The sequence below is a fragment of the Girardinichthys multiradiatus genome, chromosome 12 (genome assembly GCF_021462225.1).
Source record: "Girardinichthys multiradiatus isolate DD_20200921_A chromosome 12, DD_fGirMul_XY1, whole genome shotgun sequence".
NCBI lineage: Eukaryota > Metazoa > Chordata > Actinopteri > Cyprinodontiformes > Goodeidae > Girardinichthys > Girardinichthys multiradiatus.
Window position 1 is genome coordinate 20,992,489 of NC_061805.1, and position 23,397 is coordinate 21,015,885.

The window sequence follows — 23,397 nt, forward strand, 5'->3', positions numbered from 1 at the left end:
AAATACACAACAAACGCGTCAGATTTGACCTTACAACCACAATGCCATTGCACAACTTTCATAATGTATTTAGTCACAACAACTTCTCACACATACAATCTGTATACTGTGATCCTCATCATCAATGTTTTTATGACCAGAAGGTGTTATGTTCAAAAGACGTTTACCTGAATGCGATTAATTCTCAAATGATTCCTTATATAATTTTTTTTTTTTCTCATTTAGAAATTCAGAAAGATTTAAAGTAATCCATAATTAGTTGTAACTCTTAATACTGATGCTTTTCTAAAACTCTCGATGGTAATTGGTCTTTGACACCTTGAATTTGCTGTTCTTATGCTCATAGCAATCGGACCAAGAATGGTGAACCTCGGTTTCATGATCCCCTTTTTTACCTTCCATACCTCCCCCTCTAAGATTAAAATAGGTATAACAGCACAATTTCAGGCCACAAGACCCTTGCCTTATTTAGAATAGGCAATACCAGGCTGAAGCCACCAAGGTGGTCAAAAAGCTCAATGGTAGTGAGGCTTCAGGGGAGGATGAGATCTGCCCTGAGTATCTCAGTACCTCAAGTCTCTGGATGTTGTGGGTCTGCCGTGGCTTACATGCCTCCTAAAATCACGTGGCAGTCAGGGGATTGCCTCTAGACTGGCACGGTCTGCCAGTCCAGACCCCGGTCTGTCCCCCGCTTAACAAGAAGAGGGACTGGAGGGTGTGTTCCAAATAGGGGATCACACTCCTCAGCCTCCCTAGGAAGGCCTATGTCAGGGTGTTGGAGAGGAAAGTCCAGCAAATAGTCGAACCTCGGCTTTCGGAGGAGCAGTGTGGTCTTCATCTCATCCGTGGAACACTGGACTAGATCTCTACCCTCTACAGGGTGCCCAAAGGTTCATGGGAGTGGAGCAGGAGTTTGGTTCGCATTGCCAGCACTAAGTCGGAGCTGCTCCCGGTGCATGTTGGACTCCAGCAGGGTTACCCTTTGTCACCAGTCCCATTCATACCTTTCATGGGCAGGATTTCTAGGCGCAGCCAAGGGCCAGAGGGGGTCTGGTTTGGGGACTATTGGATTTCGTCTCTCCTTTTCGCATATGACGTGGTCCTGCAGGACCTGTCTAACCAAGACCCACAGCATTTACTGGGGTGGTTCTCACCCAAGTGGCAGGGATTCCTCTAAGTCCAAGGTAATGGTTCTCGAGTAGAGCTGCGGCTCCTCCACATCGAGAGGAGTCAGCTGAGGTGGCTTGGGCAACTGTTTCGGTTGTCCCCTGGACGCCTCCCTTGGGAGGTGTTCCAGGCACACCACACCAGAAGGAGGTCCAGGGGACGGCCCAGGAAATGCTGGAGGGATTACGTCTCTCGGCTGGCCTCTGGCTTCCCCCAGAGGAGCTGGAGGAGGTGTCTGGGAAAAAGAAGTCTGGGCATCTCTGCTTAGACTGCTGCCCCCCTGACCCGGTCCCGGATAAGCAGAAAACAACGAGTACGAGTAAATGATATTTGGAACATTCAATCCCAACCCGTAACTTTCCCTTTTAACCTTCAAATAGTTAGCATTTATCTTTGTACATTTATCTTTGTTTCTAATTTATTTTGAGGTAAATCATTAGTAAGTAGATCTTAGAGTAATTTTCCAAAACATTTAATCTGGATTATGATGATTTCTACTTTCAGTTGGTTCTTATTATAACTTTTGCATTTTATTTGTGGTGTCATCAATATAGTGTTGATCCTAAATAATGTTAAATGATATTCAGAAATCTGCAAGCTTCTTTAAATTTGTGATAGAGATCATTTCATGGGAAGGAAAAAAAAACTCACCCTTCAGGACTTGTTTTTGATCGACTATAAAAATTATTGTGAAACTAACTTAATTCTGTTCATTAATATGGTTTGATGTAGCATATCCCCGCTAAATGTAAAAATATATATATATATATATATTATTTATTTATTTTACAACAGCATATAGCTGTTTGGTCATTGCAATTAGTAGATTCCAATTAAATATGTCCTCTGCATTCAACCCATCCCTTAGGGAGCAATGGACGGCTGAGCCGCGCTCTGTGAGCATTTCAGGGCTCAGGGTCTTGCATAGGGACCCAGAGTGGCAATCTGTGGGATTTTAACCAGGGTACTTGCAGCCTTCCCAGCATACAAGTGCTCTGCCCTAACCACTAGGCTACCACTCCCGTACCCACATGTCAGCACAGCAGCTAACTGGATAAACACTAGCGCTCTGAACTTTCTTTGCTAAAACTCAAACAGTGAATGTGAGTCTTTCAGTCAAACCTGTGTTCATGTATTAATATTTGCTTTTAAAGAAGAGGAAATCCAACTGTCTCAAAGCTCTCACCACAGCAATAACCGGAATAAGAACTCCAAGGTTTCCAGCACTACTCGATGCCTATAAAAGAGACAAAAAAAATCATTACGATAAAAACAAAACGTGACTGTGAGGATTTTCCCTTTTTGTGTTTAGATACTGATCCTATGACCCACACACCTTCAGTGCTGGTCCCTTGTCAGAGGCCCTCTCACTTGCTCTTTTTCCTTCTAGTCCCAGTTGGACAAACAGTTCTAAAAGGTTCACCAGCAGCTCATCCACCAGCTGCTCCCCCTGCAGGTTGGCTGCAATGTTTGCTAAAGCATTTATTACAGCCAGAGAGCAATGCCTTGAAGGGAAAAAGGTTGGACAGATGAAAAGATGGCTAACACATGCCTGTGTGTAAATAAACATACATTATGCAGGGCTTGAATTGCAAACTCTTCTTTAAAAATACAAGAATAAGAAATCATTTGAGTAGCTGTGGGGAAAGAAAATAATTTTTAATTGTCACCAAACTGAATCGCACTAATTTTTAACCTATACAAACATTTTCATTTTTAAAATCATTTACCTGGTTTTAAAGTGAACTTAAGGACAAAGTCCACAGTTTTAAAGGGAAATTGGTTTTAACCTCTTAAATTGTCTTAGTGACTGTTTCAAGTCTCTTGAGAGGCCAACAAAGAAATTTAATGGCAAATGATAAATAGGTTGCCCGGAAAACCCTCCAACTTGAGAATTAAAAAAATAAATACCCTTTTTCCCATTTAGGCAACTATAAAATTGAATGTGGTTTTCATTTTTTTCTTTTTTTTATTCGTCCACAACATAAATTAGCTCTCTAAGTTCAGAAGACAGGTAAGCGTCGGAAAGTCATAAAGTGTTTACGTAAAGACTTAGCAAAAATTGTGTATTGTGTGGGTTTTCTGCAGTGAGGGAATGAAAGATTTGGATCAAGGTGAAGCCTTGAAAAATTATCCTTGAAATCATGTTTTACCTGAAAATTACTCACACTGAAACTTTACACTGAAATTTGTCTGTTAAAGACAACTGGGGAAGTTTTAGTTTTTTCTGATGCTGACCTGTAACCATGATCTCTGTAGTCTTTGGTGGCTGAGTAAACCACAGAACTGGCTTTCACGCTGATCTGCTGAAACAGATTCCACACCTCCTGGTAGATGTATTGCTACAAGAAAAAGACAAGGGATAACATATAATCACTGAACTAAAGACCTATTTAAAACTCCTACATGCAGCTCATCACAATCAAGACTGGCTGGCTCTCACAAGATACCCTATTAAAACCAACTGGTATGTCAGCTTAAATACTGGATCAAATCCTTAATGCAGGGTGCTGAGCAATTAGGCAACACCCACCAGATGCACGGCAATAGCAATGCATCAGTCCATCTTGTGAAAGTATGTAATCTTTTTCCCCCAAACACACACAAATATAAATTCATTTTCACTTTTACATTAAGTAAACAACAAAATGAAATCAACAAAGAAATATGCTGTAGAATTGTGTGAACACTTCGGACTTACATTGCCTGTAATGACCATGCAACCCAGTTGGTCTATAATGAGCACATCCAGCTGGGACGGAGGCTGGCAGAACTTTTGTTGAAGGATTTGTAAAATGTGCTCCATGACTTTAGGAGTGTCTCTCAGAGCGACTGCAATATGACCCAGCGCTCGAATGGTGTGATCTGGAATTAGATGAGCGTCCCTGGGAAAAGGAAATGGTATATTTTTAAAAACGTTCGTCTGAGTCACCTTCATTTGAATGTATTCTGAGTGACTAAACCAGATTTCCTATTTTTCCCAGCTAAAGATGCTGCTCACTTTTCATTCTCCTGTGAAATGTACAGACGGTTGGAGAGACTAGCTAAAAAAGCCTCTACGATCACTTGGTCCATTGTCAAGCCAGCTTTGAGACATCTGAAGGAGGAGGAGAACAAAAGGAGTGAACACAAACTCAGAAGTTCAAATCTCAGCTCATCCTGGTGTGTTCTCATTTGACCTGCAGATGTTGTCGATGGAAATGTCTCTGAGCTGCTCGTACATGGAGGACTGGTCCTTTTTATTTGAGAGCATGTTGATTGTTGACAGAGAATGCTCATTCGTCACATTTATCCTAATTTCCCCAGTGCCTTAAAAATGAAACACAATGCTGTGTGTTAAATTTAGGAGGTAAATCATCAATCACCTGGCTGTGAAGACAGCACAGAAAAACAAGCAGTTACCTGAAATGCACTCCCAGCTATCTGAATCTGAACTGTTCAGATCAATGATGGATGACGCTAGCGTGACAGTAATTCTGTTATTGATGCTGTTAGTATGTCATTGTATAATTAGTTAGACTAATTATATCCTTTTCCCTTTCAGCCCAGATTGCTTTCGCTTCTTCTTGCATTCTGTAAGCTGGACCTCTAAAGCTTGTAGAGTGTTATTTTAGGTTAAATGGAAGCATTTTACGATACAGGACCCTCCACACCTGAATCCCGTAGTAAAAAATGTAAAATGCCTAATAAATAAGTTAAGTAATTACTTTCATAGCAATAACTAATAGTTTAAAACAAGTGAAACAAGACAAGCAGGACTGGACGAGAAACACAGTTTGTTTTGCCACTATGACCAGTGAGGAGGATGGTAAGGGAAGTTAAACAAAAGTTTTCATAGTGAACTTTCAGCAAAGAGGGGAATCTTGGAGGTCTTCATGGCTCCACCTCAACTATACGAATGTATCTACAAAAGCCTTTTTTGCCCTTACATCAAAATTACTGGGGATTAACCTGGAACCGTGGTCGCATGATATCAAGACTTTTGGCCTTTCGGCAGCAACACTTCAGGTGGGTTTTGTGTAAAATAAACTGGAGGATTTTGTAGAAAAGTGCAGCACAGTGAAGAATCTGTGATGTTAAGGGTCTGTTATTATGCACTCTTTGAAATTCCAGGACATTTTAAACAAAACATAAATGGTGGCCACTGCCAGAAGACTGAAAATGTGGCCAAATCAATACAGAAATGGTTTCCCACAAAAACAACATTCCATGGGCATAATAGTCCCGGCAAAACCTGTGGGGTGAGCTGGAGAGAAGCGAGTATTAGAGGGGACCCAGGATGATCAGGAGAAGACGAAACGAGAAAGGTCAAGGATCCCTCTCTCGGTATGGTGCATGGGTGCAAATAATTGTGGCATTCATGATTTTTCTTAAAAACAATTTTCTGTTGCAGAATTATTTTCCCCAAACCAGTAAATGCACATTAATTAAAGGATAGATTTTTGAAAAAAATTGTATGTAAGATGTTACAGCAATAACTTCTTACACATCTTTACCAGGGCTGCCAATAATTATTAACAGAGATGTAAATGTCCATGCTAGTTAACTAAACATTAATCCTCAAAACTCTAAGGTCAACAAGAATCTACTAGGCAGATCGGAAACAATCTGTGTGTACAGTATGTACCTGTGCTGTACTGGCTGTGATATTTGTAGAGTTTAATAAGAACCGGGGAAGGAACGACCAAAAAATCCCTCAGAGAAGTTGTTACAGAGTGGGCAACAACCGGAAACCTCTCACATAGACGTCCAAGACCCTGAGAGAGAGGACAAAACAAACCAAAGCATTCTAAATGACTACATCTCATTCATCACCTAATGTTTGTGTATTTTGCCCACATACAAACCTGTAAGCAACAAATGAGCAGGGGCATGTGAGCAATGATAACTTTGCTCGATGTTTTTGACTGAAGCTTTTCTGACAGTTTGGTGCACAAATTCTCAGCTCCTGGGGAGTGGAAAAAAGCCATAGTGACACATTTAGCATAAATAAAAGTATCCCTCACTGATAATAGCAATAAACACAAAACAGAGCTGTGCTCTGATTCAAATACCTTGCTCATCTTTGACGGCCCACACCATGAGGTCCACGCAGGCAGCATTGGCTTGGCAACGAAGCTTGAGCGGGCTCTGTTCCCCCGGCAACGCCACAGTATCATGAAGTACCCGCTGCAGCTCCGACTGGCTGCTGCTAAACTGCTCCAGGACAAAGTCGTGTACTTCCCGCACAAAAGCAGGCTGCGAGGCTGAAGATACGATTTGAGAGTCAGACACACTGGCGAATTTAAGAGACTATTAAACAGAAGTAAACTAAGGCTTCGCTTTAATACATAAAAAAAACGATGCGGTACCTTTCATGTTGTACAGTGTGTCTCGCAGCATTTTGAACACACACACATACAGTGGGTCACTGAATGTTTTGTAATAGAAGTTGATTCCAGGATTAGACTTTAAAAAAAAAACAAGAAAATTAAAGTGATATAGAAAATGATTTCACTGATTGAAAGTGATATTTATATTTCAACGTTCAAAACACATGGCTTTTATTTTATCACCTCTGCAACCTCTGTCATAGTGGTGTCGAGAGTTTTCAAGAAGGAGTCCGAAACAAACTTTTTCACCTGTAGATCAACACGTGAGGCACAAATTTACAGAACAGAAATGAACAGAAGCAGAAACTTACCAAATGTAAAGAAAAAAAAAAGAAGAAAAGGCTACTGCACCATGCTGAGGAGCTGTAGGAGAAGATCAAGGGGAACCTCAACCTCATTTTCGCCGACACCCATGAAAAGAGGAGACATTGAAAAACTGGAGCTGACCGTGGAGAAATAGTAGTCGGGGTCTACTGAGCTGCTGTCTGGAAGATAGGTACCTGCAAATAAATTCAGAAACATAAGAAGATTAGCAGGAATTATGAGTTAAGCATTGATTAAGTAATGTGAAATAAGGGAGCATTTACACATTTAAATGTTTTATTGAAGGCAATTCTGTCAATCCACAGTTTTCTCCAAGTACATTCATTATAAATGCCAATTTACACAAACCCTATGGTTTATAAACATACAGCACATTGCAAATGTATTCACACCTTGAACTTTTTCAAATTGTGAAACGTAATAACCTTCGCATTTTATGTGATAGACCTACACAAAGTAGTGCTTGAGTGCAAATGTTTAAGTCCAGTTAAATTTCTCCTAATTCACTTGAATTCAAAGAAGTAGAAGATGGTTTTAATGATTTACTTTTACAAATAAAAATGCGAATATGTCGTATGCATATATATATAGTCCTATTTTCCTTATACACTGCTCAAGAAAATAAAGGGAACACTTAAACAACACAATATAATTACAAGTAAATCAAACTTCTGTGAAATCAAACTGTCCACTTAGGAAGCAACACTGATTGATAATTAATTTCACATGTTGTTGTTCAAATGGAAAAGACAACAGGGGGAAATCTTTGACGGTTAGCAAGAAACACTCAATAAAGGAGTGGTTCTGCAGGTGGGGACCACAGACCACTTCTCAGTACCTATGCTTTCTGGATGATGTTTTGGTCACTTTTGGATGTTGGTGGTGCTTTCACACTCGTGGTAGCATGAGACGGACTCTACAACTCACACAAGTGGCTCAGGTAGTGCAGCTCATCCAGGATGGCACATCAATGTGAGCTGTGGAAAGAAGGTTTGCTATGTCTGTCAGCGTAATGTCCAGAGCCTGGAGGCGCTACCAGGAGACAGGCCAGTACACCAGGAGACGTGGAGGAGGCCGTAGGAGGGCAACAACCCAGCAGCAGGACCACTACCTCCACCTTTGTGCAAGGAGGAACAGGAGCACTGCTAGAGCCCTGCAAAATGACCTTTAGCAGGCCACAAATGTGCATGTGTCTGCACAAACGGTTAGAAACCGACTCCATGAGGATGGTATGAGGGCCCGACGTCCACAAATGGGGGTTATGTTCACAGCTCAACACCGTGCAGGACGCTTGGTATTTGCCAGAGAACACCAGGATTGGCAAATTCGCCACTGGCGCCCTGTGCTCTTCACAGATGAAAGCAGGTTCACACTGAGCACATGTGACAGACGGTACAGAGTCTGGAGACACCGTGGAGAGCAATCTGCATTTCTTTGGAGGGCCCTCCATGTTCTCGCCAGAGGTAGCCTGACTGCCATTAGGTACCGAGATGAGATCATCAGACCCCTTGTGAGACCATATGCTGGTGCGGTTGGCCCTGGGTTTCTCCTAATGCAGGACAATGCTAGACCTCATGTGGCTGGAGTGTGTCAGCGGTTCCTGCAAGATGAAGACATTGAAGCTATGGACTGGCCCGCCCGTTCCCCAGACCTGAATCCGATTGAGCACATCTGGGACATCATGTCTCGCTCCATCCACCAACGTCACGTTGCACCACAGACTGTCCAGGAGTTGGTGGATGCTTTAGTCCAGGTCTGGGAGGAGATCCCTCAGGAGACCATCCGCCGTCTCATCAGGAGCATGTCCAGTGGTTGTAGGGAGGTCATACAGACACATGGAGGTCACACACAATACTGAGCCTAATTTTGACTTGTTTTAAGGACATTACATCAAAGTTGGATCAACCTGTAGTGTGTTTTTCCACTTTAAGTTTGTGTGTGACTCCAAATCCAGGCCTCCATTGGTTAATAAATTTGATTTCCATTGATGATTTTTGTGTGATTTTGTTGTCAGCACATTCAACTTTGTACAGAACAAAGTATTCAATGAGAATATTTCATTCATTCAGATCTAGGATGTGTTATTTGAGTGTTCCCTTTATTTTTTTGAGCAGTGTATAAAAACCCAGCAAATACCTCCAGAAGTCTAATTTGATACAAGGGTCCACTTGTGTGTTATTTAAACTCAGTACAAATCCAGCTGTTCCTTTACGGCCTCAAAGTTGGAACAATATTTAACAACCAGTACCAAATAGAACGAGAAATACAGAAGACAGGTCAGGGATAAAGTTGTGGACAAGTTTAAAGCTTTGAACATCTCGCAGAAAACCGTTCAATCTGAAAATGGAAAGACTAGGGCACAACTGCATCCCACCAGGACATTGTAGTCCACCTAAACTGACAGGCTGAGCAAGGAGATCGTTAATCAGAAAAACAGCCCATAGTAAATCTGAAGGAGATGCAAAGATCCGCAGCACATGTGGGGGTATCTGGTGATCAGATAACTATTAGTTATCTGGTCACCAGAAAGAAATCCATAAGAAGTTTTGTTTATAATTCCCTACAAGCAATGCAATAGAAACAGCAAACATGTGGGAGAAGATGCTCTGGTCAGATGGAAATAAAGCTGAATTTTTTACCCCACATGCAATACTCTATATTAATATGTGGTGGAAAAGTGCACATATAAATGTGTAATTAAATAAACTTAAGTTGAGATTGACAAAAGGTGAAAGAGGTTTAAGGGATGTGAATATGTTTGCAAGGCCCTATAAGCTCTGAGAAGCTGAAGGAAAGTAATCAAGGTGCATTAAGCCTCTTGACTTTTACCTTCAAAGTAATGTGGGCTAGGAGTCGTGGGAGAGCAGGGTGAGTGGCCTGCCGGGTCTGAGGAGATCTATGACAAAGCAAATGAAAAGACACTTTTTAAATCAGAAAAAATATAAATCATTTGAAAATGTACCAATCTGACATTTAAGTGAAATAAAGTTATAGAGGATATAATTCAATTCAATTCGGTTTTATTTATATAGAGCCAATTCACAACACATGTTGTCTCAAGGCACTTCTAGACCAGATATAATCCATGATGCAGTGTACTTGCATATAAGAATACTAAAGCTGTCTACACATATCTAACTTTTTTGAAAACATAAAGTTCTTTATGAATCTAACCAACCTCTACCACATAGCACACCAACCTGTGCAGAGGAACCCAGGTTGTTCCCTGTGCGTCTGCGCAGAGTGTCGCTCTGAACCACTGTGAGCAGCGAAGACGGCATAATAGAACGAAAGTCATTGAAGGATCTGCGCCTAACGCCTTCGTTTTCGTCTGTGACGCAGCGGGTCTGAGGCAAATCTTTGGGGAATAACTTGGACAGCAGGGCTTCTTCTGTGTTGCTGTAGCGGCCGAACGCCCGAGCAATGCCGAGCAGACTGGGGACAATGTACCTGCAGAGGAAACCTGCAGAAACGAAAGGTGCCGAAAAGCTTTGTTTTTCTGAAACAGTATGTAGTAAAGTTTTTTAGGAACTTATGTATATACCTTTGTCATGATTATCAGGGGTTTGGACCATATTCTGAAATGACTTCATGACTTCCAGTACACTGTTCAAGATCTGCAGAGAATGCAACATATATTATATCTCAGCACTTGCAAATATTTTCACCTAAAGGTCAAGAATCATGTACGAACACTTCATTTTCAGCTGACCTCAATTCTGGAACCTGGGTCTCTCTGAGCCACATCTGATAAAAGTGTTACTAGACAAAAACTGAAGTTTTCTGCAACTGGCAGAAAATCTAAAAAGCACAAAAAAGGAAGAAACAAAACAATGTGAATGAAAAGTCGTATTCAGTATAAAAATGTATACAGTACAGAATTAACAACAAAATCAAAAGGCAGACATTGAATTTTATTCCAGGATCATGATGCACCAACATGAGTTATCAGCCTTCAAACACAGACCCCGTTTTACAGCTTCTCTAGCTATTCAGAGCACATTAGACCAGATATAATCCATGATGCAGTGTACTTGCATAAGTACTGCTGAACAACCAAATAACAGCATAAACATATGTTTTAATAGAAAAACTTCACACCTGCTCTGACTGTTCAGAACACACCATCCAAGGCTTCTAATCTGAGTCTACTAAAAGTATGAGAAAACGACCACAGCACCACTGGTTTTAATGGAGTGATACTTCTTTTACTTCCCACCTACTAAACATTCATGGCTCAGTCCTCTGTCCTTCCTCCATTCGTGACAAAATTATGATGCACGGGTACAAATCGTGAGCCAGAGCCAAACAGCAGTGGGTTGACTTTAACGTTACCTCCGATCAGCCCTCAAACAAAACATCAAGATCCCAACTTGAAACTGTCTTCTATAAGGAGTTTTACTTTTAGTTGTACAGAAATAAATGTCCTGGGTCACAGAATTTCATTGTGTTACATTATTGACAGATCTTAAACCAGTGCTTTAAAGACTTACAAAAGTGTTCGCTTAGCTGACTGCTGCCACATGTAAATAAAGGCTACTGTAAATCAAAGGTAAGAGGATTTCACATACGCTTTCCTTTCTTTCCCAACCCTTCTTCGATCCACTGGACCCTTGGCAGGCCTTTCAATAGGCTCAGCAAGTAGGGAACAAGTATGTCTTTGTGCTGCCGGAGAAAAGCAAATCAATGCATACCACAAATGAATGTGAGGAGTACCTTAGTTTACCTACAAAGTTCTGACAGCTCAGAATTGTGAGGCAGGCCTAAAAACTGACAGCAAATCTGTGATCAGTGCCAATATTTAACAACATTAAGGTGAAAAGTTAAGCAATCATCTCTACATAATCAGAGTGTCTCAACATGATGAGTTCAGAGGCTTACAGGGTCAACTGAATGTCTAATCACCTTCTTAGTGAGATTAGGAGAATAATCTTATAATAGTGATATGCATAATGCGGAGTCTTGTGAGAGTGTGGAAGCCAAACGTTGGCTTATATGTTAAAATGAATTAATTGGAATTATATGAAAGCACAGTTTGTTTAATGTTTGGATTTTAAACTCCAAAGGCTCCATAAAAAACAGCCAAAAGTTTCTTAGTTTCTGAAAGAAGTTAAAACCAAAATGAAAACAGCATGAAATATATAACATTCCTTTAAATTGTTAGATTACAGGTTGTGTAGTTTTGGGTTTATCATGCTTACAAATCCCAATAATTATTGTGCTTTAAAAATATTTATTTAAAATAATATTATAAATTTCTATCTACACATGAAAGCTAAAACTAGTCTGCATCTGATTGTACTGGTTTAAATACTAGAAGACCCCAAACATGAAATTAAACCACTCTTTAACATGCCAGCTCTTCAGTAATGCTGACAAACACCTACCTGTAGGCCAGACTCCACCAGAAACACAGCGAGTGCAATAACTGCATCTCTGCGCCGAAAATCTAAAGTGAACACACCACGGACTTCCACTGGACACATACATTGCAGCTTCTGGACCTAAAAGAGCACAAACAGATTATTTTGAGGTAAAAATATACACCACCTGGTACAAACAGGTACACAGAAGCACTAGTCCATAGGAACGTACAGAGGTAGGATATGTTTTGTCATCTGTGGAAAACAAATAGGTAGGAAAATAAAAAAATACATACAAAAATGTCCATGACTATGATTTTGGATCAATTTAAAATAGTGAAGAGCAGATGAAATCAAGATATTAGGATTAAATATTTGGTTGGACTGGAAAAACTACATAAAGTTATAAAAAAAAAAAAACATAATACAATTTGGAAGCATAAAGACTGGCCTATCGTGCAAGGTCAAAAGGTGATGAGGTCTGATGAGTCCAGATTTAGATTGTTTCAGAGCAATGGGTCCATCCTTGCAAGAAGAACCGAAGATGAAGTGATGCCCATCACACCTGGGACCTAGCATACAAGCCTGAGGTGGAGGTGTAATAATTTAGGCATCAAGTGTAGCTTTAGCAATGATTTGTGCACCAACAATTAGGTCTACTACTATGCAAAAGGTGTCGAATGACCAAGTTTATTCATCAACAGACTTCTTCTCTGATGGGATGGGCAGATCCCAATGTGACAATGCCAAGGTTCCTTAGAGACAAGATGCGATGGATTAAGACATAATTTCCTTCCGTGTCCAAAGTTTAGGGTACTGAGAACATTTTAAAAGTGCCGGAGAGGATTTAAACAGAGATCCAACGTTTCTATCATTAAAACAAGATCTTGGTGAAAGTGTTACGCAACCTTGAATGGAAATGCTTGTTTTGATATTGCACGAGCTTCTTGAAACAATGCTACGGTGGGGTATTTGATAATCAAAAAAATATATAAGATTATGAGTTTTCTTTTCCAGTGGAGTGATATGAAAACTGACATCAGAACTAGGAATCATAATCATACATCTTATACAGAGTCCAGCTCATGTGCAGCATTTATTTCAAATTCCTTTTTCATAGTGACTGTGTGTATGTTTTAAGCCAAGACATATGAAGAATATTAGAAACTGACCATTTAGCTGCAAGTAATTATGCACATTTTGTGTTTACTATTTTATACACACATTTTCAACCAGATTATTGTCTATAGCTTTATCTTCATATTCACCACATAATCTCAAATAAATGCCCACTGAGAGTTTGATTAAATGCAACTACTCTTGCATACACAGGTTCAAAGGTCATGATGAGACATGATTGAGTGTTCCAAAAATATAATCTCCAATACACATAAAATCTGGGTTTTGGAATGGATTTGCCCTTCATCATGTTTTAACATAAACTTGCAATACAATAGTAAAATACCGTGATGAGGATATCAATTATGACTAACACATTTTCCTCTCTACAATTGTGGAAAATTGTGCAGCTCTAGAAAGCCCCTGACTTTAAATTGTGGGATATACTTAAAATAGTAGAATATTCAGGAAATTAAAATATTTAAATGAGTTCGACCATTTCTGATAGAAAACGTGGTCAATTATCGACTCAGACTAGTCGATGGCAATAAACAGTGTGTTGTTTCTATGCAACTTTCTAGGGGACATCAAGCCAAATATTAGTGTGTGTCCGAACCTGTGTGCATAATTTCGACCCGGTTTGTAAGCGACAAAATCTACAAGAAGTTAGACGGTGGATGTTTCATGTTTAATGATTTGAATCTGCAAAAAGAACATTGAAAACAAATAAATAATGTGCCTAAAATGAGTGTTACACCCATATGCTTAAGACTGGAAAAACCTAATCAGACATGTATGTTTACTCTCCTGTTTCAACAGGTCAGTAATTGTACAAGCAGTGAGCTCTCCTCAATAACCTGTTTGACTCCAGCGTTCATCCAGTCGGACTACTTACTCTCTGCCTGGGTGATGCAGTTTTATTGATAACAAACAGCTCACCAACAGAGACGGCATTTTCATCTACATCCCACCCTTTTCATCTGTTACATAAAAAAACGCAGCAATGAATATCCCGCAACAGTTAACCCTAATCACTGACGCACAAAGACCCGTCAAACATTAGCTCTGCTGACAGGTCGGTGGTCAAAATAAAAAGGACTCCGCCAGTGCGGAAGCGGAGCGAAACCCTGAACACCAGCGCTTGATTATTCTGACTAACTCGGCTAATTAACGTTCATTTTTTTTTTTTTTTTTTTTTGGTATCAAGCGGAAATCACTCGAGTTTCTCGTTTCTCACCTTTTCCACCGGAGCAGGTCTGTGGGCAGCAAGGGAGCGGGCCAGAGACAGCACTGTGTTGAAATAAAACCCTCTTGTACTGCCTCCCATTATAGACATGTTTACCTCTCTACATGAAGCCTGCGGAATGAATGCGACGCTGAGAGGAGTCCGCTGAGCAGCGACTACTAGCGTTAGGGAAGCCGCAGTACGGCAGCTCAGCGGGGACAATCCCAGCCGCGAGTTCCAGTTTAACGCTCTAGGCTACACGAGAGATTTGGGAATTAATTTACAAATTCCGCAAAACAAATACTGCGGAAGAAAGACACTGTACTTTCACAGTGCTCTTTAGTTTTGTTCCGTGTGCTTGATTGTTTATGTTATTTTATTCTACATAATCTCAAAACAAATATTTTACACATGATAAAAAATGGCAAATACTAACAAACACCCAAAAAACAATGATGACAATGACGAGGCTTTATTTTGAACATGAGAAAAACAAAATACAACAAACAAACTAAACATTATTAGTAGTAGTAGTAGTAGTTAGTAGTAGTAGTAGTTAGTAGTAGTAGTAGTAGTAATAGTAATAGTAGTAGTAGAGAAGTAGTAGTAGTAAAAGTGGTGGTAGTTGTACCATTCAATTATTATTTGTAAGGGTCTATACAGAAATATGGGTTATTGTGCTGCCATCTTATCTTATCTTATCTTATCTTGTCTTGTCTTATGTTTTAAGATTTTGTTAATAAAACACTGTAACAATATTAGTGTATTTTTTAATTAATGGGACTGTTCATATTTAATTGAAGTACTTGACTTTATACAGTCATATTCATTAAATTAGCATATTTGTTCCGATGAGGCTCCTTTGTCAGATGACAAGAACCTTTTGAAATTAAAAGTCGTCAAGAAGGTACTAAAGATACTTCTCATTAACCTCACACCTCTGTGCGAAAATAATTTTTATTGGTCTGATATTATATTTTAATTTTAAATGACGTGTTCATTAGCTACAATAGGAAAATCCTCCTAACTAACAGCAATAAAGGCTTCAAAACATGAGTCTGTGTGTATTTGATCTATTTAATGTGTTTCACTTTGTGAACTGAGTTACTGAAATAAATGAACTTTTCAGTCATGTTCTAATTTATTCAGTTTGACGGTATATACAAGCAATTTCCAACAGCACAGCTTTGAGTAACACATCACTGTCCCACTAAGCAGTTTGTTATAGTCCAATATTGATGTAAATATTTTGCCTGTTTTTATTTTGAATTAATGTTGTTTTTGACAAGATAAATTCCTAGATCATGTAAGCGGTTATTTGTAATAAATTCTGGGCAACCACGTTGATTAAAACTACCTGTATCTTTCTATAGTTTTTGGATAGGTGATAAATGCAGAGTTAGAACAAATGGGAGGAAGTCTCTGGTTAATCCCCATAAGTAAAACAAAACATTTAAATCGTTTTTAAAAGAAAATATTTACCCGTATAAACTGTTTGAATTATATTTAGCGCTTTCACTTTCTCAGTTTAAAGAATTTTCAGGATAAGCCAAATATTTTCCATTCAATATTTTCCTTGACAAAAGTACTCCACTGAGTTACAGATTCAGGTACAAATGTCGTATTTAGAAAAGGAAACGTTTTAGCATTTATAAAAAAAAATTTGACTCGGGTAGGAAAGAAAAGTCCTAGGGAGAAATGTACACAGGTAGACTTGCTGACATTCCTATAATTAACATGGAAAAGCCTGATAAAAAGACATACAGGCATAGACATATTATAGGTACTATAACCATCCCCTGCTGAAAGGGTAACAAGCCAACTTTAAAATAAATTTTATAGCTATATAAGACGTATTTGTGATTACATAACACGTATTCTGATATTTTGAGAAGCCGTTGGCTGCAGTCTGCCTTACGCGTTTTTGTTACGCAGTGGTAGACGCTACGATATGACGCAGCTACGTCACCAAACGTTACAGGAAGCGCTAACCGTCAGCTGACAGGGAACAACGCCTGGGATATCGACAGTGAAAAAGGTTTACCTGTCATCTTGGTCTTTACTATTATTGTTTTAAACAACATTCAAACTGTATCGAATATAGGAGGAGAAAAACCTTCATTTTTGCGCTGCTCAGCTGTAGTTTCTTTACTAGCGGGTGTAGCCATTGGCCATATCTGATTGGCTGGCTAGCCACCTTTCTAGAAAAGATATCCCTTGAAAACAGCCGAAACCTATTATGAAATATTGATAAAGCTTATTTTTTGTAATACAGCTGCGTTAGTGGATAACGATGTGTTTAACTGCATCTATGTATCATGTAAAAGTCGCTTTTATTCTGTGGAGGTTCGTTAAAGCTACTGATTTATCTTAGAGAAACAAATCTTAAGACCAGCATATAACTACTGATCCGTTCATTTGTACAAAGCTTGGATATTATAGTTAATAGAGGCTGCGTTATGCAGGCTAATAGTTACTCAGTGCTGTTTACTAAGTTATCAACTATTTTATAAAAAATGAAAACTTACCAAGGTTACCAGATCACCTCACACGTTAATCTAATAAGTGCTTACAGGTTAATTAGGAGAGTTAACTGTGAATTTGTCATGTAATGCATGTTCCAGCTGATTGTTTCATTTGTTATATCAGAATTTTGTTTTAGTTTCACACAATGCTCATGTCCTCGCTCCTGTTTTTATATAACAAAAACATACCAAGGGTGAAAGCTCAGTATTGACTAAAGCTAATCCTGCTTACACACTAAAAGCTTTAAAAAAGGCTGTTTAGTCAAAACATTGTGTTTCCATCACAGATGGCCTACCCTAAGTCCCACAACCCATTTGCTGATGATGACGATGAGGAAAGTTTTAAGCCCAAAAGCAGAAGCTTCGAAGACGAAAGTGACAGTGGGTTGACAGATGCAGAGAGGAAGCAGAGGAATCTTCAGCAGGAAGTGATGCGCACAGCGAAGTCCGCCGTGGACAGCAGTTACCGTTCGCTCAGCCTCATCTATGAATCTGAGAAGATGGGTGTGGAAACTGCTGAGGTACAGCCAGACATTTACAGCAGCACTCAGAAGTTACGCTCTTAATGGGCATGAAAGTCATGTTAACTAGAGCTGAGCAACATGGACAAAAAACTTGTCACAATATTCTTTTCCTGTATTGAACAAATTATTCCAAATTATTCCTTTCTCATTTAATGGTTTTCTTTATGTTTATGACTATTCACATTGTACGTAGTTTCTCACTGAAGGCATCAAAACTGTAAATGAACACAGATGGAATTATGTAGCAAATGAAAAATTGTAAAAGAACTTTAAATATTTTTTACATTTTAGACTTTTTAAAGTAGCCAACTTTTGCTGTAATGACTGACATATTAACCTTTGGCCTTTTGTCAATTAACCTCTGGGAAGTTCTTTCAAGACTCTTTGGAAAACTATTTCTGGTGATCACCTCATGAAGGTCATGGAGAGAACACCAAGAGAGCAAAGCAGTAATCAAGGCAAAGGGGGGCTAGTTTGAAGAATCTAAAATATAGAAATGTTTAGTTATTTTATACCTTTTGTTTACTATATAATTCCATGTGTTTATTCACCGTTTTGTTGCCTTTGGTGAGAATCTACATTGCAAATAGTCACCTGTGCAACCAATTCTTGCTTTTAAAAATCATTGAAGTCGTGTATTGAACAGTCATTTTATCCTGGAGTATAGTATCCTTCATCTTTATATCATACGTCTTTGTTTGATATTTGTCTGTGTAGGAGTTGGTGCGACAGGGTGAGGCCCTGAAGAGGACGGACAAGATGTTAGACAACATGGATGAGGCCATGAAAACTAGTCAGAGACATATCACCTCTATGAAGAGTGTGTGGGGAGGACTTGTCAACTACTTCAAGGGCAAACCAGAAACAAAGCCAGCACCTGAAGAGCCAAAGACCTACCAGACGAATGAGAGGTAAGTTTCAATTCCTCCTCCTTTGCATCCGTTTCTTGTTTTTAGCTGCTAGTTCTGTAAAGTTTAATGTTGGCTTACTTTCCTGTTTGTTGACCACATTATTTTATATTTCTCAGCCCTGTAGGCTTTTATTAGGGAAACTAAATATTTTCTGTTGATTTGAATTAAATCAAAAACATACCATCATTGTAAAGTTTTTGGAAAATGTAATTCCTTTGATTTTATGATGAAATTTAAACCAAAGTTTGAAAACATATTTAAGAACCAGAGGAAAGACATATTAATAGTGAAAGTTGTAATTTAAGAAATGATAATGTTTGGATGGAAATGTCTGAAATTATTTGATTTTGAAACAGTTTTATAACACTTTGACAAAGATACTGACACAAAATGCTGTATGAATGCACAGCTGTAAACCAGATATAAATACAGAACAGATCAAGTCATTTTAGGTGAATTATGTATTGATTTTCACTGACTGGCTGAACAGTGCTTCCCTAACTGTCTTAGACTACAGACGGCCATGTCCAGCAGCAGAGAACACGAAGATAAGTATCAAGCTAGTCATCCCAATCTAAGAAAGTTGGATACAGGAGGTAAGAACTGGCACCAGGACGTTCTCTGCTGGATTTCATATGCATACCTTGAAGTGGCTGAAACCATTTCAAATTGTTATGTTTGAGGTTTTGGAGCTGCTGCATCAATGGATGACAGCTCATCCAGACAGAATGGATACCCTCAGAACAGATACCTGCGGGAGGCTCACCAGAGCCTTGACAACAATTTAGGTAACAAAAATCTATCATTTTTAAGTCTCATAATTAATTAATTAATTTTCTAATTGTAAAAATGCATTCATGAAAAAGATGCTCTAAAAGTCAGGTTATCTTTATCAACCCTGCAGTCTTTTTCAATACAGCTACTGTAAGTTGTAAAACATGTTTATATTACTTTTGGTTGTAAATGTATCATAAAGTAGACATTGTATTATCCCAAACTGGTACTTTAATTCTACTTTAGAAAAAAATAAAAGTTCCTTGCACGTACATAAAGACACGTTTTTGTTAGGTTAAAGAGCCATTCTAATACTGGTTTATTGAAAGAAAAACTTCCTGTGAATGACTCAGATGAGATGTCCAGTGGCCTGGCAAGACTAAAGAATCTCGGACTCGGTCTTCAGTCGGAGATTGAGGACCAGGACGACTCCATCGGTTCCCTGCTCAACAAAGTGGACAAAATGGATGGGAAGATCAGCAACACCAACCAACAAATTAAAAACCTAAAATAAGATTCACAATTGGAGTCATCCAACGTTTGACACAAACTGGCAGCAGATCATCCTCACACATGACCCTGGCCGTTGTTTATGTAAGAATGGCCTGTTTTGTTGTGTCTTTTTGTTTATCTTCTACTAGAAAAAAACAGTGATTTCTTTTTCAGGAAATGGAATGTGCTTTCCACATTTGCTCTGGTTGTTTGCTTTGTTAAATTTCACTGCATCTATGTCCTAATGTTTTAGTGTTTTTCCTTCTTTGCCCGATCACCAAAGATGTGCATGTGGAAAGGGTCCTGTTTGTATTTTAATTTGATAGATGGGGAGAATTTTAAAATACTGTTGTTTTTTTTTTTTTGTACACTATTTAGCCACCTTTCAAAGTATAAACAAAACACAAGCAAGCAGAAAGTTTTGCTTGAGTCACATTTGCCTTACATGTGTCAGAAATGTCTTTGGATCTGTGTCTTGATTACTTTTCAACTGGTGCTTCATCTGACGGAGTAGCTTGCTTTGATTTATTTAAAATTTGATTCCTGCAGAATTTCCTGCAGAATTTTTCTCAGATAATTTTTGTACAACATAAATAGTATCAAGCTATTGTGTGTATAAAAACTGCACAGAAGGAATAAACACATCAAAGTAATAAAAAAAAAAGTGAAAGATCTACTCTGCGTTATAGTTCCAAGTTCGAAAGACATGATTTTTTTTTTCGAAAAATTATGTTGAAAGCTTGTTGATTTGTCATTTGACAACAGTATAATGTTGTTGGGCAATAGATGACTCTTGCCTCGTTTGTCATGCCTTTTAATTAAACTAAGATACGTAATAAAGAACATTCATTTTGGGACTCGGGTGTTCTGCGGAGGTAAAGCTAGAGCCGAAAGCCAATAGTACCACAAGGTGGCGTTATACCTCAAGGCTGGAGCTTGCTTGAGCAGCTGCTAAAAATGTCGTTATGTTGTTTTAAATATATTCAGAAGGACAGTGTTTTTGGTTTTTTTTTAGTTATGGCTGTAAACATAAATATTTAGTATACTTTAATTACTATAAAATAAATTTGAAGCTATCCCTTTGATGAATTTTATTTCACTTCTGGGGTGTGTGCCACCTGTACTGCTGTATATACCTCATCTCCTTATGCTAGACTATCCATTCATTATCATTCCTATGTGTAGGACCAGCTGCTCCCACAGGCGCAACAAGCATTCATCAGGTTGACTTGCTAATTACAGTACATGCCTCCTAAACATATTTCACCCATACACAAGGAAAAAGACATTTTTTGTGATGCCTTAAGCAGGACTTGTTTTGAAGAATCAGTCATGTACACAGATAGTTTAAATGTAGAAAGGAGGGAGCAGAAGCTGTCATTTAACTGCAGGATTATTAACAACTGTAGAAAAGGGACACAAGAAACACCAACAAACTAAATATTTTGTTTTTATATTTTAAAGTGTGTTTCTTATTTTTATGCAATACATTTTTTTGGTTCTGTATTATGTTGAGTATTTTACATCTCTTAATAGCTCTGTTATGGCTCAGTTTAGGTTTTGCTTTCTTGCTTATTTTAAGATGATCTCAATGCTTCATTAGAAGCATAGAGTAAAAGTTTTAAATCACGTGACAGTCAGTTATGTATGAAAAACGTTTGTCTTGCCATAACTGCATCTCATTGCTGTGATGGAAACATTTGGCCTATACATATTTATTTATGTTCTGGGAAACCTGGGTGGGATTCTGTGCTAAGTTGGTTCAAATCTGCTAGGTTTCATTAGCATCTGAAGTGGTGTTCCTCAAGGCCTTGTTTTCAGACCACTTATATGTAATATCTTTATACTCTCCCTAAGTCAGATTCTTGGTGTTTTTCAACTTTTCTTTCAATACATATTTCTAATGAAGCAGTAAATACACTATTGCAGAATTTCCTGCAATGTATTGCAGAAAAGGCAGAAATCATTGCAGAAATGCTAAATTAAAATTCCGCACTCTATACTGAGGGGCATAAAAAACTACAGAACATGCCAGATATTGCAGTTCAGTTTTGGACTCGAACGTAGATCTCAACAGCCACAAAAAAACCTATGAAATTATCCTTGGTTTCTTGTTGTTCTTGTTAGTGACGATATGAGGCATTCTATCTGTAGCATTAAACAAACATACTGAAGGGTGAAACCTGAGGTCAAGGTGGCAGCAGACATCCCTTGATAGACCCCTGATAAACGGATGTCACCTCTAGTTTTTTCCCTTCACACCATACATGTAGACTAGAAACGCTTTGAACAGCTGTCTTGTCAAAAGTAAACTGTGGCCGTGTTGTGACAAAAGCCGCTGGTGCTGGAATGGCCCCCTTTTCAGTAACTGTAATCCCAGAACACACTGCTGTCGGACCCCATCAGGCACTGAGCCAGCGACGGACCTTCCTGCCCTTTGGAAAGCAGGGGCAAAGCAACAGAGGGGATGGACTGTCAGGCTGACGGCACTCTACTGCCATCACAGTAGTGAGAGACAATAAAGTGTTGTGCTGACAAAAGGAGGTTTGCAAGCAAGCTGGAATGAGGATGCAGGGAGGATAGCAAAGATGGGAGGGAGGCAAGTTGGAGAGATTGATAGAGGAGGCAAAGCACCTTTAAGAGAAACACAGAAAATAGCAATGACCATTAAACATTTTTGTAAATGCTGATTTAAGATTTTGTGCTCTTATAATTTTTTATCAAAAGCCTTTTAGATAGTGGCTATGACTGATATACTATTCTAATCAGATCCAGATGTACAAAAATATATTAACTCTTTTAAATTTTTGATCAACTTAAAGGCAAAATTCAGATTTTCAATTTTTTAATTTGGATCACATGGAGTAGCTATCGGTGGTCAGTACCTTGCCGACTATTATTGTTCTTTTTTTCAGTTTTTAAAACATGTGTCTATACAGTCTCTACTATTCCAGTCAAAAAAGCTGTAATACCTATTTGAAGGTTAATGAAAATGGACTCAGGACAAAGTGAGACAGTAGTAAAAAAAATAAAATAAAAACATAAAAAAGGCCAAAGTCATCATTTTCGTTTCTATTGCAGAATGCCACACTGGTTATGTGCAGATGGGGCCTATTTTAAATTATCTCTGGATATTTAGTGTACACATATACAACTCAAACTAGGTTAGTAAAAATCTCAATAAACCCTGTTTGTGTGTGAATGGCAGGCACAAGCATTGTATAAGATCTTTTTGAAAAATATCCAGGTTAGAGTGGACAGGACATGGATTTTTGATTCAACAGCACTTCTCATCCATAAGCAAATCATAACTTTTCGGTCGGACAAACTAAAGCTTCTAAAAGCACAGACTTTTGACAACTTCATTTGTGGAGTATCCATATGATCCTGGTGTGCAGAGATATTTTAAAAAGTGGTCTATAGCCTGCTTGGTGAATGCCTACAATCAGTTCCTGTGTTTAAAAAGCACAACAACAATGGGTGTTGAAAAGGAGCATTACCTTGACAAACATGGTGTGAGTTATCACTATTCAGGTTCAAGCATCCAGCTCTATGTTAAGTTAACTAGGCAATATATCACATAAAGAGGGAGGCAACTTGT

At 38.7% G+C, this 23,397-nt stretch overlaps 2 protein-coding genes across 3 annotated transcripts in view; one reads left to right on the forward strand and one right to left on the reverse strand.

Annotated features, from left to right (window-relative positions):
• The window catches only part of pi4kab (phosphatidylinositol 4-kinase, catalytic, alpha b), a 46,005-nt gene extending 31,273 nt beyond the window's left edge, over positions 1 to 14,732 (reverse strand). For both annotated transcript variants that reach the window (XM_047381090.1, XM_047381089.1), the window contains exons 1-19: positions 14,583 to 14,732; positions 12,251 to 12,367; positions 11,435 to 11,528; positions 10,576 to 10,664; positions 10,408 to 10,480; positions 10,064 to 10,326; positions 9,693 to 9,759; positions 6,891 to 7,039; positions 6,723 to 6,788; positions 6,519 to 6,615; positions 6,222 to 6,413; positions 6,015 to 6,115; positions 5,795 to 5,924; positions 4,347 to 4,476; positions 4,169 to 4,264; positions 3,869 to 4,052; positions 3,406 to 3,509; positions 2,504 to 2,672; positions 2,354 to 2,404 (exon numbers count right to left, since the gene is read on the reverse strand). In XM_047381090.1, the coding sequence (XP_047237046.1) occupies positions 2,354 to 2,404; positions 2,504 to 2,672; positions 3,406 to 3,509; positions 3,869 to 4,052; positions 4,169 to 4,264; positions 4,347 to 4,476; positions 5,795 to 5,924; positions 6,015 to 6,115; positions 6,222 to 6,413; positions 6,519 to 6,615; positions 6,723 to 6,788; positions 6,891 to 7,039; positions 9,693 to 9,759; positions 10,064 to 10,326; positions 10,408 to 10,480; positions 10,576 to 10,664; positions 11,435 to 11,528; positions 12,251 to 12,367; positions 14,583 to 14,681 (2,271 nt within the window). In that variant the 5' untranslated portion in view covers positions 14,682 to 14,732. The remainder of the gene's footprint in view (positions 1 to 2,353; positions 2,405 to 2,503; positions 2,673 to 3,405; positions 3,510 to 3,868; positions 4,053 to 4,168; positions 4,265 to 4,346; positions 4,477 to 5,794; positions 5,925 to 6,014; positions 6,116 to 6,221; positions 6,414 to 6,518; positions 6,616 to 6,722; positions 6,789 to 6,890; positions 7,040 to 9,692; positions 9,760 to 10,063; positions 10,327 to 10,407; positions 10,481 to 10,575; positions 10,665 to 11,434; positions 11,529 to 12,250; positions 12,368 to 14,582) is intronic.
• Positions 14,733 to 16,514: 1,782 nt separating this feature from the next.
• On the forward strand, positions 16,515 to 20,653 carry snap29 (synaptosome associated protein 29). The gene is made up of 6 exons (XM_047382027.1): positions 16,515 to 16,608; positions 17,383 to 17,616; positions 18,337 to 18,530; positions 19,041 to 19,126; positions 19,214 to 19,318; positions 19,658 to 20,653. Exons 2-6 carry the CDS (start codon positions 17,383 to 17,385, stop codon positions 19,816 to 19,818), a joined length of 780 nt encoding a protein of 259 aa, XP_047237983.1. The 5' UTR covers positions 16,515 to 16,608; the 3' UTR covers positions 19,819 to 20,653.
• The last annotated feature ends 2,744 nt before the right edge of the window (positions 20,654 to 23,397 follow it).